Here is a 19,343-nt window from a genome sequence, read left to right on the forward strand (position 1 = left end):
CAAGGGATGGTGGGCTGTGCCCCTGCAACTAAAAATTGAACACGGCACCTTGAGCTGAACTGCCGCTGAGCTCCCAGATGGCTCAGTTGGTTGGAATGCGTCCTCTCAACCTCAAGGTTTCCGGTTCGACTCCCGCAAGGGATGGTGAGCTGTGCCCCCTGCAACTAGCAACGGCAACTGGACCTGGAACTGAGCTGCGCCCTCCACAACTAAGACTGAAAGGACAACAACTTGAAGCTGAACGGCACCCTCCACAACTAAGATTGAAAGGACAAAAACTTGACTTGGAAAAAAAGGCCTGGAAGTACACACTGTTCCCCAATAAAGTCCTGTTCCCCTCCCCCAATAAAATCTTAAAACAAACAAACAAACAGCCAGGATGGAAACTAAAGGTATTTCATGCATACAGTTTTTAACTAACCAAAACCATATTTATTGTTGTTGAAGACTTCTAAAAATGTATGGCATACAATTCTAAATATAACAATATTTGGGGTACAAAATAAATTTAATAGAAAAGTTTTCCTGTCAAAATAGGTGAAAATAGAGACTAAAGAGTCATTCTTGCTTAAATATTCCTATATCTATTAAGGAAAAAAAAAAAGAAAACTAGATGAAACAAATTATTTCTTGGTATAGATTATTTTACAATTTAAATATGAGTACATATCAATAGGTCTGTGGGGACAGAGCCAGGAGTGCAGTTTCCAGGCTCTCGGCCTCACGTGGAAAGGCGCTGGCTCAGGTAGTAAATGGCCATCAACTGTGATTGGATGGCCATCAGCTGTCGCTAGTTGGCTGTCAGCTGTAACCAGTAAGCCGTTGGCCATTAATATAACGGCCGTGGCTACACTAGAAGAAAATGGGGGCTAGCAAGAAGATGGTGGCTGAGCTAACGAGCAGATTGCAGAGAGGCGGAGTGAGGGTTGCGGATCATGTGGCTCCTGCTTCCTGTGTCTCCAACCCAGCCGCCAGCAAGACCATAGTGGTGTGACTCCCCTATCTGTGTCTCCGTGGGTGTTCCTTTTTGGCCTCACCATATCCTGTGTCCTTATGAGGGGAGCAGGAGCAGAGACCCCGCAGGCCTCCCCGCACAACAAATGGCGCAGCGAGCAGGGTCCCCCGCACAACAAGGTCTCAGCCTTCAAAAGGAAGAAATTGTTTTACATATGTTTTAAAATAAGAATTGCTCACACCAAGATTGTTCTGAGGTTAATAAATACTTAGGAGATCTTAATAAAAATGCAAAGACCATTTTAGGGAGTAATGATCATCAAAATAGATTACAATTTATGAATGATTTCTACCTCTAAGGAAAAGCAACCACAGTCGTGAACAGACAATTTCCAGGCTTTACGGTCAGATTTTATAAGCCCTTGTTTTACATAATATACCTTCTCACAAAATAGTTTTAAATTTACAAGTTTTCAAATGACAGTGTATCTTTATACTACTTTGCCCCACATAAAAAGTATTGGAAATAATCTTGCATCTAGTAAATCCTTTCTAACATTAACATTTATGAGTTGGCTAACAGTTCATCTTTTTGAAATCTTATAGAAAATACATATAAAAAATAAATAGAAAGCTTGAAATACTTTTCCTCTGATTTCTAATGATTCACACTACAGGTGTTTCCAGGCTTGGTTCAAAACCTACATATGGGTCCATAGCGCCTTCTCTAACCATTCCAGAGAAAGCCAAGGTGTCTCTCAACAGAAGATTTGCAGCTTCACTGCAATTCAGCTGTGTCGTGGGGAAGGAAGGAACATGTCATAGTGGCAAAAGGAAGTTTTAGACTCACCCAATCCATGTTTCAATTCCAGCTCAGCCACTGGCTTGCTCTATGCTTCTGACTTCTATGAACCTCAGCTTTCTCATCTGTGAAATGGGGTCCCTTCCAGCGATGTGGTAAGGGTTACAAATAAAAGTGCCTAGCCTCCAAAGTGTATATAACAGACCACACTTCAGATTATATAGATTATTCACCCATTTTGTGTGCTTAAATCTAGTCCCCCCAGCTCCATCGCAGAGCAAGGACCAGCATCAGTAGGTACTAGCTGAGTGATGGAATACTGAGACTCCTAAAAACCGACACTGCGCCAGGGCAGCCTGGAAGTGTGGTGGAAGGGGACCCGCAGGACCCAGGGAGGGCTCCTGCCTTTCTCAGGAAAGGAGCTGGGCCTTACACGTTTTCCTCCCATCCTTCCTTCGCCCTCTGCCTCATCAAATGGAAACACAACCATGACCGCAGAGATGGGTGAGTAAAGCTATGTTACCCTCCCTGGGACGAGCAGAGCACAGATGTGAAGGCAGGAAGACAACTGTTCACAAACCCTGGTCTGTGACCCAGCCAATGCCCACAGGACCATCATTTCCAAAAATGCTGGGACACTTACTCGCATTTCACACCTTAGCATGTGAGTTTTTAAAAATACATTTTCCCCAGTCTACTAGCACTTCATTACCTACATAAATTAAAAACTGGTACAATGAAAATCCCCCGTCATAATGCATCCTTTCAGTCACAACATCTTTCTCCTTCACCACTAGATCTTTACGTCGGGGGATCAAGAAGTACAAGTGGCCAGGTTTACTTCTGGCTTTATTTCCGTTCCAAAAGGCCTAAGTGATATGCTGGGAAGGCAGGCAGTGCAAGGATAAAAAGCAGCAAAGGACAGTGGGAGCAATCTGCTGTCCAAGTTCAAAGTTCAGAGGTGCTTAGGACAGGACATGGGGACAGCTGTGAGTGAGACCCAGCTCCCTCTGCCCGGATGTGCACGGTTTCTCCTTGCGGCTCATTTCGAGGCACTCGGCAGCCTGGGTGCAGACTGTGGGTGCTCCCGACCTTCAGGTTATACGCTGAGGCCGGAGGATAATCTGCGCTGACAAGTCTGACTACAAATAGCCAGCTGACTTCTACATCTGTGCCTGCCGCAGGGGGCGGCGGCTAGCTTCCCAGTCAGGTGGAATGACTTCCTGTAAGTCGCCCTGAGCAGATGCCGCTTCCTTCTGCTTTATTACAATTCAGTTTTGCTTGTAAGCTCAACCTGCCCCAGGGGATTTCTTAAATGTGACCGCCTCCCTCGGTTACCTCTTCCTGGGACCTGGGACTCTGGCATTCCTGTACTGCATTTGTTCCTGTGTTTCCAAAGCTAAAGCGAGAATACGCTCATTTTTCACTGCTCTCATTGCTAATCATTTTACCAGAGTCACACTGACTAATTTGGGTCAAAACGACTCCCTAGTGCAGCACAGTGAAAATCAGTAAAATACTAGTGCCATGGATGAGACTAGACAGCACAGGTTGGTGGACTTTCCTTCTCTACATTTTATGCTAAGAACACCGTCCCAGGCTGACCTCCAAGATGGTAAATTAAGTCTTAGTTCCAATTAGTGGTGTGACAGGTGACTAGTATGAAGTACTTGTTCTACCTGTTTCATTAGGAATCCAAGAAGCACGCATTCATGCTATTAATTAGAAACAAAAGAATAAAATGTGTTTAATTCACAAGCAAAAGCACGGAGGATGGGAATTCAGACCTCTGGCTCCTTCCTGCAGGACAGCTTCATGCTGTGTCACCTGTGGAACAGCACAGGGTCACACTTGGTTTCACTGATCCACTGTCAGCATCTGAAATTTTTGAACAAGGTGCCCTGCATTTTCCTTTTGCGTTGGACAACTCCCCCCCACCAAATGATGTCACCAGTCCTGCATGAGAGGTGTGAACCTTATCAATCTATTGTCCTATCTCCTTACTAACAGAATAGAATTCATTCATTCATTCATTCAACGGCTGTTTGTTCAGACCTACTGTGTGCAAAAAATGTGAGAAACTAATAAGAGAGATGTAGTCATTATCCTCATAGAATTAACAGGCTAAAGGAGTAAACAAACCAGTGAAAAGTAACATTTAAATAAGAAAATATTTACGCGCTAAGCGGACCTTTACAACTGGAACAGTTAAAAAGGATGGATTCCTAAATTGAACAAATACACCCAACTTTGCAGCTCCTGTTCCTCCGCCTTCCCCTTCTCTCTTCCATGCAGCATGCTGAGTGACAAAGCAGTGCTTCTCCAAGCAAAACCAATACTGGAGGGCCAACTATAGTTCATAGTTTTAGGAAATCACTTTACACACTTGGAAAAGCTAGCATTTTGGAGAAGCGCACGAGTACTTCCAAATATGCATTAAACGAATGAAACCCAATGCACACACACTCAAGTGTCCCATTTGTTTCAAAAGATCCAAGTCCCACACACCCTCACGAGCTACTGTCCCACTAGACGGATTGTGACCATCGACCAGAAGCCCTAAGGAACAGCCCAGTATCTGTATTAACTGATTGCTTGTGGGTCTCCTTCTAACAACTCCAATATCGATGGTTAGATTTGCTAATATTTCAAAACAGAAATGTTTGGAAACACAGAAGCAAGAATGTCCTGGCAGCTTGCCAGATAAGACAGGCTCGCCATCAACAAAGATTGAATTGAGGAGCTGGTTTCTTAGTAGTACGTTCACCACCTTTACAACACACGTTGGCCACATGTCTCAACCCATATCCCTGACAAATTCTCTTTCCTTTTCTGCAGAGGGGCAACCATGTTAATTTTTGTCTAAAGTAAATGTCTGAATCATCGTGGAGTGACAGGACAAAAGCACTCTACTGAAGACCTCTGACAAAAATGACTAAATCAATATGGAGCACTAACGGTAACTTCTTAAATTATTGACACTTTCAGTGCTGTCTGCTGGTTTGAACGGAACTAAAATGGGAACAGGTAAAAGGAGACCATCTTTTGAAATTAACTTGATCCGAGATATTTATATTTAATCAGATCTTTATTTTAAGCATTGGGCTATTGGCATCTGAAACAGAAAATTCCATAGAATCTGTACTTTGTTGTGAGGTATGAGAATACTGGACACAGAAGTGACCTAGCCGAAAGAAGGGGTGGGGAGTGTAATTAACATTGTCACATAGAGATCACAGGCCAAGCGTGTCATGGACCCTAAATTAGTATCTTGCTCAGGTGAATACCTGGGTTGAAAATTTTCCAGAATAATGTTAAGCCAATTGTCAGTCAAAAAAATGTATAAATTATGGTAAATACAGGGTGTGCTGAGACAGGATAGCAGGGGGGACTGAGAATCTTACATGGTAGATAGTGCCCCCGCCCAGCAGGCCTCCACCAGGGAAAAAAATGTGATAAAGTTCTCAGGAAGCTCAAGAAAGGCAGGTTCCTTCAAGCTGTGCAATCAGAGAAGACTTGATGGAGAAGTTACCATTCAATTCAGGCCTTGAAAGCAAGTAGATTTGGGGCCCGTGAAAATGGGAAGAGAACAGTGAATGGGCTGGTGTCAGCAAAGGCACAAAAGGGGGACTGTAGAGAGAGTGCACAGAAAACATGATAAAAATCAGTTGGGCCAAAGTGGAACACACATGAGGTCAGTGGATGGTAATGTGACAACTGGAGCTTGGGGACACACTGGAGAAGGCCTTTGTCCTACAGGGAGTAACTGAGGTATTTAGAGGGACACGAAGGGTCATGATCACAGCCAAGAAGGTTACCCTGGAGGAAACATGAGGTGTTGTAGTGGGAGGCAGCTGTACAGGAAGGGAGCCCAGGCAAATGGCAGACAGTCGCCACCAGGCACAGGTCTTCTGAGCCATTGGAAAGCAATGTGATAGTGCATCATGACTCTAACGGATAACAAGATTTCACGTCAGGTGGCTTTTTAAATTGTCACTCAGAGACCATGCCCATTGTAGTAGCTTGTTTCAATTACACATAGTTACACGTTACATTAGCGACCTTTCTCACAGTATATTCGAGCCCATAAAATGTCTTGTCATTCTACAGGATTCAGCCTGTGACATCCAAATAATTCACTTTTTACAGCATATCCTTCTGCCCCATCTCTAGCTTCCACTTCAAAATATAGTTTATCTTCCTCTCACAATATACCTGATAACAGTTTTTAAAGAATTACATGCAACCATTAAAGGTATTTTCCTTTATTATTTTGTTCAAGTCCCCTTGGGGGATCAGAAGCAAAAGCTCTAAGACCCTTCAACTGAACTCTAATCTTAAAAACAAACAAATAAATAAATAAATGTGAAAAAAAAAAAAACAACCCTCAACATACACCTGCAAACATCACTGGCAAGGTTCATTCTGTGAAGATAAAATAACCATCTTGCTGGATAACGTAATGCTGACGCGTGTGGTAGACTAATAATGACATCTTTCTGAAGGACAGTCTAATGACCAGAGCCATGAATTTACAAACTACTTGAGGTCGTAACCCTGTTCTGTATTTACTTCTTCTGTCTCCCGTGGCACCTAACACAATTTCAAGTACACGGGATTTGAAGATTCATTGAGGAAATTTGTATACAATTGTGTTCTACGTTATAAAATGTTATACGAAAAGTAGCTAGCGGACAGTAGTTGACTTGGAACTAATTTTATTTTCAGTTGGTCTCTGTGGTAATTCACAAAGGATAAAAATATACACAGGTAGTCACCAGGCTACAACTGTGTGGGGTTGTATCAGAAGAGAGATGAAGGGTTAAAGGAAGAAACCTCACAGCACTGATAGATGATATTAAAAAAAAAAAAAAAAATTCCACCATGATGAAGAAAACCACAATAGCAGGGCACATGCTAAATAAATAAATAAATAAATAAATAAACAATAACAACAACAAAAACCCACTCGTCCAGATGTTGAGAAAATCTATACAGCTATTTATATTGCACCTAAAATTATGATCTGTGGAAGTCAAATATAGCCAGTAACAAGGTGTATTCACTAGGTCCTACACAATAAGTCACCCGCAGATAAGACTGTTACTAGTTCACAAATTGGTTGGGGAAATGCAGTGGGGTACAACAGTAAAGTACCCCAGTGAGCACTTTGTAAACAGATGAAAGTATAACCCAAGTGCTTTTTTCATAGTTCTTTATACTTCCTTCTTAGCCTGCTTCTATTTATTTCTTTACCCACACTATCTGGAATGTTGCCTAGCATACGGCGGGAATCAATAAATATTTGTGCAATGAACGAAGCATGTTAACTTTTCAAGTTAAAGTTGAGCTTAAAATTTTAAGTCAAATGAACTCTTAGTAATAGCCACCATTCATTGGAAATCTAGCTTATCAGGCCTGATGTTACGTAACTTACACATATTTAAACGGCACAAAAACGCAATGAGTTAGTACTACTACTAGCATTAGGGGAAGGAACTGAAGCTGAGTGTCAGTACCTTCCCCAGGGCCACGAACATGACAAGAGGCAGAATTCAACCCTGTCTGTCCAGAGCCTGTGTTCACCTGCTTAGCGTGACAACACCTGGCTGTGGAATAAGGTGAACACATGAACAGAAGGCAGTACTTGAAGATTTGCTCATTTAAGAAAAAAGTACTAACGTTTCATTTTACTTCGTCTTACTGAAACATTTTTTTTTTTTCTGGGATCTGAGTGCATGTAAAATTCTGAAGCATCCCACATGGGAAAAACTGTTGTTATTCTAATCTTATGCTGTAAGTAATGCCACAAAAACAATCTGCCACAATTTACAAGCCTAACAAGCTAAATAGAGAAAGTAGAGAGAAATAAAAACATTTCCCTCATCCAATATTTTCCAGCGTTTGAAAATCTCATCAGATTCAGATTTCCAGAGCTGCCTTAACTGGACTGCGGGATTACTATGGTCAAACCACTCCCCACAAAGCACAATTGTCTGAAACTACACTGAAGTTGAATGTGCATGAAAAGGTGCCACACAGAGAAGAAGAGCTCACAGCTGTGTGATTTACTAAAACCTACTGAGCGCCAAGGGTACAGGCAGCCAAACTGAATTTTAAATGGTGCCTACCGGGAGACCACAGCCACCAGTGGGTGGATGAGATAAATGAACTGACTTTCTTTCACCAGGCGATCAAAATAGAATGCCATCTTCATGCATGAGACAAAAAAAAAACACACACAAAAAAAAACAAAAACAAAAAAACAGGGTTAAAATATACATCCTTCGCACTTCTGCTCTTTCACTACATGGTCATTTCTAGACCCTTCCGTCCCCAAGGCACCTTCATGTTAGTGAACATCACGCAGAATGAATGTTTCTTCCTACCTTGATTTTCTTTCCATCTATTCCAGCAAAATCCAATCTATTCCTGCCAAGTGCAAACTTCTCCATAACCCTGGTCCATCAGCCTAGTTGCTGTTAGCAGCCAGCACTATTCAAGGGGGGCTTAGAAGTGATGATTAAGTTAGACTGAGCTAGGAGCTTGCCTTCCAATCAGGACAGCTCAACGGTAAAAGAAAGGGGCAGGATTTAAAAGCTATGTCTTTTGAAGAGTAAGTGAAGTTACACTCTCTCACAGGAAGGTTTTCAAAGACACTAGACACTATCTTCAGCAGTCTATACATGTAACCCTGATCTTTCTCATGAGCTCTTCCTCCGTGTTTTCCAGCTGCCCACTTGACATTCCACCTTGAAGTCCCACAAGAACCTGAACCACAAACCGTCCAGAACTGAACTCATCACCTCACCTCACCACCACGCCTCCTAGGAGGCACACAGACGTGAAAACAGATGGCCCCCACACATGCTCATTCTCACCAAGGACAGCCAGGGGCCAAGTCACGTGCATTGTATTTCCATCCCAGCCTCCGTACCTCTGTCTCTTACAACTCCCAGAGCCAGAGACTCACTGTGTAGACCCCGAAGTAGGGTGCAGTAAGGCCCAGCCAAGTGAAGTGCAATCTGGTGACAAAAGTGTCTAAGTTACCCTTACGGGGTAACTTAGAGGGCAGGGGAAATAAGGAAACCAAGCCCAGCCGATGTGGGAAAGCAGGGTAGGAGAAAACTGCAATTCAGTGGTCGTGGGGCTACCTAGGCTGACCCCCAACAAAGCGGAAAGCATTTTACAAAGGAATTTGATCAGGAGCAAAACATTCCAGAGCTATGTATATTGGTACTTTTTTCCATTCAGTTTCATTCCATCCATTCGTTCAAAAGGTGCAAAATGTTAACATTTGTATCCCTTAACAAAATACCTACACATCAGTATTACTTAACTTACACATGCAAACAACACACAGAGAAACTCCATAATAATGTTTTCTCTTTCCAAAAGGTAACAATGATCACCTCCACCTCCAAAGGACTAGCATAAGCGGAAGAATCCAGGAGCTTTCAGTCAGCTACCTCCCAACTTCACTCTCCACCAACTTGCCTTAAATGAACAGACTTGTCATGTATAGGAGTAAATGGCACCTCCCCGCTCAAACCTCTTCATCTCTTCATTGGCTTCTGATCTCCTGAGTATCCTAACCACGTCCTCAACTCTAGTCCTTCCGGCCCCTGCCTCTCGGGCCTCCTCTCCCCATCCTCCCTCGTGCTGTGCTTTCTGCTCTAGAGTGCCTCAAAAGCATCCTGCGGGCCCACGTCCAGGCTTTGTCTCTGCTGTTCCCTCACTGGGATGTGCTCCCCTCCATTCCCTCCATGCGTAAGGTCTCGACTCAAACCTGATGTCCTCAGGGGAACCTTCCTGGGCACCCCATCCAGATCACAACTGCCCACGACACACCTTTCCTTCCCAACATGTGTCACATGCATAACTTTACATTCACTTGGGGAGTGTTTGATTAATGTTCGTCTCTCTCACTAAAATTCTAGGTACACAGGACCATACATTTCTGACCACCTTCTAGCTCCAGTGCCTAGAACAGAGTCTGACATACAGTAGGTATTTAAAAATCATAGGCTGAATGAAAAAAACAACAAAAGCACCGCTATACCATACATTTTTCTTCATGATGAAGCATCCGGTATGTCTATATTTCAAGCCTTGTAACTACCAGGGTAACTCCCTTAAGGCTAGAATTGATGTTCTTCCTCAGAATACTGTCAGGAGAGTTAATCCTTACTTACTTAGAAGTGACTATAGAGACACTCGAAGTATTGTCTTAATACCTAAAGATTACAATTTTCCATTTAAATTAACTTATGTGATCCCAAATGACAAAAACGAAACAAACAGCCACAAAAGTGATGTCCTGCCACACTACATTGTAGAAAATGACTCCACTGTACTTCCCTTCCAGCCATGAAGACAACATGGAAAATCTTATATTTGCATCCAAGACAACAGTGCACACATAGTAGGGGAGGAGACAATATGGGAAGCTTCGATTGTTGCCAGAATTGGGCAACCCTGACCCTGACACCGTGATCTTCTAAAAATAACTATTTAAATGTCCCTGGGAAATCACTAGACTCCTCTCGAGTGATCTAGTTAGAACTCTACCTGTTTCTATCATAGTATTTTATTGATCAAGATTGATAACGTAGAATATTATTCTCCACTTCTGACGAGAGTCACAGGTCCTTGGTTTTGTGATTTAAGGAGAGCGTCCTCTGGAATGAACATCAACTTCACTCTTAGCAAAGGATTTTTACAAAGGCTTCTCACAATGGGGTACGTACATCAGAAAACTTGGCCAGCATGCAATAATGAAAGAAAATTCTTCTCATAAATAATTTTTCAAAGACAGTATGTTTGCCTCGGTCAGATGCTTTGGCATTCTCCCCGAATGGCCTCTCTACTACATAGAACGTGATTAACATTCACCTGCAATGGATTCCTTCAGAATTGGCAAAATGTTGGTGTATCACATTACGACAAGTGGTTCTATTGTACTACAAGCAGAAACTGAGGACCAAAGAAACAATAACAGCATTCACCTACGGTAAGAGACTTATTATCCATAATGGTGGAAAATCCTGAATTCTACACATAATTCATGGTGGAATGTCAATTAACATTTTATTATGGTGATACTATTAACAGCTCAACCAGTAACTAATGGGATAGCTTCGGGTGTCACTCTCTAAAACTCAGTGTTCTCAGCTGTAAAAAATAAATTCCCTACCTCGCTGGGGTGAAACGAGAACTGAGTATGTTACAGATCGCCTGTCCCTTTGGGTGCCAGAGCCAAATAAGTTAGAAAAACACTTACTACTACACCTAATATATACCCTCCCCACCCCCCAGAAGATTGGAAGGAGGCATCAACATGCTACAGGCTTGGTGAGTTCTCTATGATGAAATCTATTAACTTTCCATAACCAAGTGTTTCTCAAATTGACTTGTTCCCAAAACCATTTCACTTTTTCCTATTGGTGCCTGTTGGTCCACCCAGGAATCTGACCCTCAGAACACACTTGAGGATGATACCTTAAGACAACAAAGATGAACTTTAATGACATCTAAGAATAAAACTTTTGAACTTGCCGTGTTATTCTCTCTGACTATGACTAGCACACGCAGTGAGACACTCCTGCCGAGGGAATGTAGCTGGAGAGGTCAGGTAGTAACAGTGTCGCAGTGATGAGTTTGTGGGGAGCGCAATATTTTACGCACCTTGGGATACCATGAAGGATGATGCAAAGCTCTCTTGAGTGTGTGTTTTGAGGATCATTTTTAATTGGAATAGTTATGAATTCACATTCTTCAGTTGGCTTTCTTAGGGAATAACAACACATTCTTACAAGATGGCTCTAACCAATTTGCAATCCACGACTTCGCAAGGCTAGCTAATCTGTACTGACCTGGCCTCAGTAGCACCTGGCTATGGCTGCGTTGGCTGCTGGTAACAAAGGGAAGTCAGTTAAATGACTCTTAGGAAGACTCTACTCCACACAAAGTAAATGAAGATTTGGGCCATGTCAAAAAATACAAAAAGAAAAGAATCTAAATAATTCTAGGGACAGTGTCTTGCATAGCTCCTAACATGACAGGCGCCAGTGGAATGGATAATCCTTATTCCACCATTTTTACGAATGATATTCTTAATTTTGACTTCAGAGATACAATCTTAGTAACTCCGAAAGATCAGTAAGTCATAATAGGGAAAAGCTGAGTACACTGGGCAGAAAAGAAACCAGGGATTTGAGCACACCCTAACTGGACATAAAGCACCAACAGCTCACTGCTGCAGGGTGAAGGATGCCAAACATAGCCCTGGAATGAGAGTGGGTTTGTCATTTGCAGCTGGAGCCACAAATCGCAAGCGTCTTCATGTAAGCATAGCATAGAAAAGAGCTGGATATTCTGAGTGCAGGGCTGACCATCACCAATAACACCTATGGTCAGTTACATGCTGTAAAGAACACATTATCAACTGCTCTCTTCCTACATTAATTCTAGTAATTGCTGCTTATGTCACATCGATAACAATTCTGGATGGAAAGAGATTGACAATCCATACTTACCTTAACTGTTGATCTAAGTTTATGCCCCCACATCAGTAACATGGAAGGTTTTAAGTGAATAAAACTGGCTCTTATTTCTCAAAATGTGGTCTGTGGACCATCTGTGTCTAGAACTCTTGGGCAGTTTGTTAAAAGTGCGTCTCGTGGTCCCCACCCTGACCTACTGAATCAGACTCTCTGGGGCCTTGGACTCCCCACGTGGAAAAAGCTCTCAGGTGACTTCTAGGCCCACTAGAAGACTCAAAGAATATTACACTGAATTCTGCTATCACTAATTCATATGGAGAACTTGGACGCTACATAGGAAAGTTTGAAAACAAGGAAAACTTTCCAAATTAAGGCTTGAAACACAAGTTCTTCTAGAAAAAAGTATGCAAAAAAATAAAACTGGTGACAATGGCTTTTTGAAAGTAATTTTAAAACATTAGCTACAACCATATAAAAGTGGGCGTTTGGGATTTTATAGATCTGTTAGTTCACTGACATTCCTGCCTTTGACGCACCCAGAGCCCGAGGAATGCTCTCCGTGGCGCTGGTTGGCACCTCGGTACTGCACCCCCTTTCACCCTTCCATGCTGGCAAGCCCTCGCTCACACAGTGGTCTCCATCTGAAGCTTGTTCCTCTTTAGTATCGATGTACGGACAACATAGGTTGTGATGAAAGGTGTGATGTGTGGTCCTAGAAAGTACGATTATTCAACAAGAGTGCAACATCTTCCCCCCTCTACCCCCCCCCCAGAGACGGTTAAGACCAGGTGATGTCCTTAGTCAAAGCCGTGTAAGCAGTATCCTGCTTAGTAGCAGAAGCTCAGACTGGCTGGTCCCCGAGTGCCTTCCTGGCCTACTCATTCTGCTTCTCCAAGGTACACATACATGGCTTTACAGAGTTGGCCACAGGCTGTCTTGGCCCGACTCTGTGGTCTGCAGCATGGTCTTCACGTCTTTCAGTTAGCAATTCCTTACTGAAAATCCACTGCATGAAGACTACAGAAGGTGTATTACAGTCTGACTTTTAGTTCCCCATCTATAAAATCTTATTTCTGCTACAGGGTAATAGTAAGTGCAAGCATATATATGTACAATACGTGTCTATATTACATAACATATATACTATAATTATAATATGTATATAATAGGTATTGAGAGAGAGAACTCCAGGAAAATAATTTTCGGTGACAAAACGAGGAAAGATGGAACACAGATGTTCTGAGCCAATACCAAACTACAGAGGTGGATCTTTTTATAGTCCAATTAGAGAGGTTCGTATCAGATCATGATACAACTAAACTTGAAGTTCTAAAAGGAAACCATCTGCCAGAAGTTCCATTTTTAAAAATACGAAACGGTTAACTTAGAACAAGATTCTAAAGACGTGGCCTCAGAACCAGGATCATCTGGGAACTTGTTGGAAAAGCAAATTATCAGTCCGCCTCCCCACTGAACCTACTGAATCAGAAATTCCTGGGTAGGCCCCCAAAATCTGTCTTACAAAGTCCTTGAGTGAGTCTGATGCATGCTAAAGATTGAGAAGCCCTGACTTAGATCTCAAGACAACTCACCGGACCTTACGGTGTAGGTTAGAAACAAAACAAGAGTAGTTTGTAACCGACAAGGCGTCATTTAAAGAGAAGCAAAAAGAGCCTTGCTTGCTCCCCAACTGGCCCAACAAATGCCTGGATTTCTTAAAATTAGAGCAACTTTTTTCAGCTAAGACACTGTCACTAAAAAGTCACTATGGCCATTAATATACCCACGCTTATCATTTATCTTATCCCTCGGCTGTTAGAGAACCTGGACGTGAAGGAAGGCAGAATGTGGCCTATCACATGGCAGGTCAGGTGTGAAGGAGGGGAGGGAAGTCCCAAGCCTTCACCTAAACAGGTGACAGGCCCAGGTGGGACCCTACAGTGAGGGGACTCTGGAAAGGCAGGGATGCTTTCAGCAGACAGGGAGAGGGATTCTCCCGGAACACTTAGTCGTCATTACCGTCTCGAGCAGCTCTTCACTGTCAATTAGTTGAAGAGATGGCCTCCCCTGGCTTCTCAGAACAGAACAGTGTTGAAATTGGAAAGATAGTTGCTTGCTACTGATTAGCATTCTGCACCCATTTTATACATATATGTGACTCACATTCAAACTAAATGTGGCTTAGGACAAATCTGGGATTCTCTTTGAGGCCCCCTCATTCCAGCACCAGCAGTTTCCTAAGATGGAATCTAAAAACTCAGATCATGACATCTGCAAGCACCAGTTGACAGAACTTAGATAGACTTCATATGTCGTCTTTACAATGTTCTTACATGTTTCATTTGCAGAGCATATAAGTATTTTGCTAACATATACATCAAAAAGGTTGATATTAACTTTTCAAAACTCTATTAAAGTACTTAAATACTACAACAGTATTTGAAAGCACACAATATTCAACAAACAAAAACAATATCAAAGCCTCTATTTTCTCAGAGTTCCCATTTCCATACTATACAACTGTTCACATTTTTGTTATACATTAGATTTCTCAAAGGCTTGCTACATGCCTTTTAAAGACTCCACTGAGGGTAAAACTCAACCCAGGCTGGTTTTTTAAAATGACTTAAAATATAAGATGGAGATAGCGGTGATTCAAATTTATGTACAAGTTACCATTGGAAAAGCAGAAGTCGTGGATTCCTTGAAGTATTCGTCCTCTAGGGAGCAAATGTCCATGCACCATTTTGTGTTGTTCTATCAGTTGACAGGTGACATTTTAACCTCTAACCAACTATAGTGAGACGATTCAAAATTAAGGTTGACACTTTGTCCTTTAACTAGTTCCAAAGTACGGCAGGGGTTTTACTGCCTGATGCTACACCATATGTGCGCTCTCTCCACACCGCAGGCAGGGTGACGCACGATGCCTCTGGACTGGGCCACTCTGCAGCTTCCTGTTGTTTTTGGAACAACCCTAACTTTAGCTAAACATAACTCTTCTGGGTGAATCATTTTTAGAAAGAGAGTCCGCCTATAGTGGAGTAGCCTGTGTGTTGACTACATTTCTGAAGCACTGCTATCTATGGAATTCATAGAACTCACTGGTTTGGTATTTTGCAGTCTTTATGAAACCCACCCATTTTATGAAAAATTTCATAAAATTACTTATCACTTAAGTTTTTATGACTAAAAACCCAAACAATTGTGAAATAGACAACGGGAAAGATTCTTTTGAAAGGTTTTTTTGTTTGTTTGTTTTTTTGTTTTGTTTTGTTTTTGCTTCTGTCAACTGGTCTACCATTAAATGATAGGGATCAATGGCAGATTTTTCTAAAACCTTTTCCATAATTCAAATTATTTTTTAATTCTAAATCTACTAATGTCTTGGGTAATGGGATGTATTTACTTACTTGCGTCCTCAAGAGGTTCGATTCAGAAAAACCCTCTTAGGTTTTACATTCAGAATTATTTTTTTTTTTTTTTGCCAGATTTTATATATATATATATATATATATATATATATATATATATATATATATGTTTGTGTGTATATGTGTATATATATATATATATGTATGTGTGTATATATGTGTGTGTATATATATGAAATGAGAGAATACCAACTGCTAATAATGACTATACCCTTAGCTTAATGCCAATAACTCTTACCAAGCCAGAGTTCATAAAAAGCATATATAAAGAAAAAAACAGTCCTTTTAAATATATATAGAGCTTCCCCAACAGTCTTTCTCCTTGAGTTTTCTGTAAAGTAAAACACTTAGCTCTATATAATTCAAAAAATCTATACATAGTTTAGAGAGGGAAGCATAAATCTCATGGGTCTCAGATTCACTTCCTGTTGTCGTCCTTTAATATACGCTTAAAGACAATCAATAAAAAATGATTTTTCTTTGTAAGCATTTTCCTGTTCTGCCACAAATAATAGCATTCCCTGCCCTAAAATGAAGAAAAAGAAGGAAAGCAATATTTACCATAAGAGGAGAAAGAGAAACTGCTTAAGTATTTTTTCCTGAGCCAAGTGAAACTCAAACAGCAAATCAAGTTTATTCTTAAAGAAAAAAATTTAAATACTCCTGGCATTAGTTTGATTCTTAAAATCTGTGGAATCAACAAGTTTTCAAACTCTAGATTTATATTGCAACTTTTAACAACGAACTCTGTTTCCCGATAATTCTACTACATTTCTGTATGAATATACATATCACATGCAACACTTTTGATCAATGTTGACCACTGGAGCTATAAAGAAAGGACGGTTAAGTCCTCCCAACTGCCTCCTAGCACAGAGTGAAATGCAAAATCACAGAGAAAAAGCAGGTGAGAACAAAGTTACATCCGGTAAGGAAATAAAGAAATACAAACAACTCTATGTCTTGTTTCAAAACACAAATTTTTTTGCCACTTGCCTTTTTCGCTAAAGAATTTTCTTACTTAAAACATTACTTGAAAGTTTCATATTAAATCATCTGAAATAATCTTTTTTTGTTGTTGTTTTTTTTTTAATATGTAGACTCTGTCTCAGAACTGTCCCTTTTTAATTTTTTTCTTCTGGATTTCCACCAAGACTGTAAGAAAACACCAGAAGAGTAACAGGCTTTTGCTTTGTAATGAAGTTACAAATACATCTTATACATTTTCCTGGCTTCCTATTTCCCTTTACTCTGTATTATCTACAGAGGTTGTCATATTTCACCAGGGTGCATTATAAATCAGACAAGTTCAGCCCTTCAGGTTGAAAAATGGAGGTGAAAGGCGCAGCGGAAAATATATAAAGTATAATTAAAACCATATGACCAGAGATATTGAAGAAGTACTTGATGGAGGAAACCCAAGTAAAAATCAAAACTTTCTCGTGTTAGTGAGACTATCCAGTCCATTTGGGACATGCACACATCATTTACTAAATATTCTTTTTTTTTTTCACAGCAAGAGTACCATGGAAGTTAAATCCTAACGAGGTAGTCACGCCTATAGCTATCTTTGTAGCACAGTGCAATTCATAGTTATTCATGTAAAACTGATCTCTCATTGAAAATAGTAATCACTTATTTAGAAATACAGTTTAAGACTGGGCAAGGGTCAATTTTACATCCACCACAGAGGATTAAAGACTCAAGATGCCAATGTTAAATCAAATATCTTTTCTACGAAGTCTGAAATGCAAACTGTCTCCCTTACTACATTATAAACAACCCAGATGTTACTGCTTCACGTTAGGTGGTACTTAGCAGGCCAATGATATGTACATCCTTAGATATGTGTCTAAGGATATACAGAAATTGAGAACTTTCCAAGTTGTAAAGCAATTCCAATAAAAAATATTTGACTTTGGCAATCTATCACCAAAGCCATTCCTTGTCTTTTTCTCCAGAGCGTTCCAAGTGTCAATTATAATCATCTCAGTAGACAACTGGAACATCATTTTCAATATTGCTTTGGGATGCCAGCAAGCAACTCAAGTGTAGCAAGTCACTTACCTCCCAGAAACTGAATTCCTCCAGCCACTCTTCCCACTGTCCTGGAGATGAGCTCCGACACACAGCAGCCCATGAGGGCAGTGAGAGCCACCAGGAGGAGGAGGCCACAACCCAGGCCTGTCACGATGGTACAGATCCTCCATTCTGCACTGGGAATACCCTGGAAGGAGGCATAGCGCCCACATTCCTCCACCATTACCATCGTCTGCCGACTCTCGTCGTGGACGGGATATGAGCACCTCCGGAACGTACCAAAGGACACGGGCTTGCCCAGCTGGGCTCCCCAGAGCCAGTAAGGCATAAAGAACCCCACGCAGGAGGTAGCAGCACAAAGAAAGGAGAGCAGAGCCCAGATTACCCCGGTACAAGTCAGGCTGGATGCCATCTTCCTGCAGGGAGGGCAATGAGGACCCAAAGAACTATTCTGGGACTGACTGCAGGAGTGAGTGACGGTCTGAAACCACCAGGGACCCAGAAGGCAGGCGATCCACAGTTCTGGAAAGGGAGTGTCTATGAACAGAATGAAACTTCAGTCCTGCTGGGCATCAACTTCCCATCCTCTGTAGTAAGGATAATGGTCCCTGGTGAAACAATAAGAAACATTCAAAGTTAAATGTTTGTAGTGAAGTGATAACACCAATTCAGTTGTTCTATGACTTTTAATTAATAAACATTCAAACTCTCCTCAAGACTTCAAAAGTGGGAAGAATTAATTTTCTCCATAAACCTCTCTACTTCAAGTTTTGTCCAACTCTCTCAAAGCTTTGTCATGTCTTTATCTCCTATAAATGCTCTCAAATGAACTCTGACAGTTATTTACTTTTTAAAAAATGCATGACTTCTATTTGCCAGTGAATTCACTTCCTGTACTCACATTAAAAGTTATGTAGCATTTCTATTGGCAGTAAACATAATTCCAAATATTATATTAAAATGAACCATGCCATGGTTTGTCTACTTGGTTTGCAAGTTCATGCTCATAATTTGCAATAACTTTTCTGTGTCCCTTTAGATGCATTAACACCCTGCCTGAGCCCAAACAAAACAATTAGGACAATTTTCACAATTGTAGAACACCATAAATTCAACAAACATTCCAGACTGCCGAGACACGTAGACTGGACGGAGCTAGGCACTTCCTGTACTCACCCAGTGGCACTCATGAATCCCTTTGGCCTTAACTACCCTCTCCAAGAGTAAATGAAAGAGAGCCAGTGTTTGACTTTATTTTCATACCTGCGATTTTACTTCATTGGTTCCAATGAAATTATTGGGACCATCTCTCCTGTTCAATGATTGTCAGCGTCTAATTTGAAAAGTAATCCATGCTTTCCAGTACCCTGCATCCAACCACAATCATTCCAATAGTTCCATATGCATTTGACTGCCGCCCCTTCCTCCCTTTCAAAGAGTTCCCACACTTTCCATGAAGAAATCAATACAGAAACACAAAGCCCACGCACCCTCGAGTTCCATTCTCAGACCTCTCAACTCCGGCTTTCAAGGACCACAGTAAATCCCCTCTTCCCTACCGCCCCTTCCCCAAGCCTAGCCCTAAGTGTCCTCTCCACCACCGCCCCA

The 19,343-nt window shown here is 41.4% G+C and overlaps 1 protein-coding gene across 1 annotated transcript in view; it reads right to left on the minus strand.

Annotated features, from left to right (window-relative positions):
- The window catches only part of LHFPL6 (LHFPL tetraspan subfamily member 6), a 214,179-nt gene that overhangs the window by 194,032 nt on the left and 804 nt on the right, over positions 1-19,343 (minus strand). The window contains exon 2 of the mRNA XM_019756987.3: positions 17,763-18,343. Coding sequence (XP_019612546.1) covers positions 17,763-18,147 — 385 coding nt within the window. The 5' untranslated portion in view covers positions 18,148-18,343. The remainder of the gene's footprint in view (positions 1-17,762; positions 18,344-19,343) is intronic.

Source organism: Rhinolophus sinicus, chromosome 16 (genome assembly GCF_057876585.1).
Source record: "Rhinolophus sinicus isolate RSI-liver-muscle chromosome 16, RSI-T2T, whole genome shotgun sequence".
Lineage (NCBI taxonomy): Eukaryota > Metazoa > Chordata > Mammalia > Chiroptera > Rhinolophidae > Rhinolophus > Rhinolophus sinicus.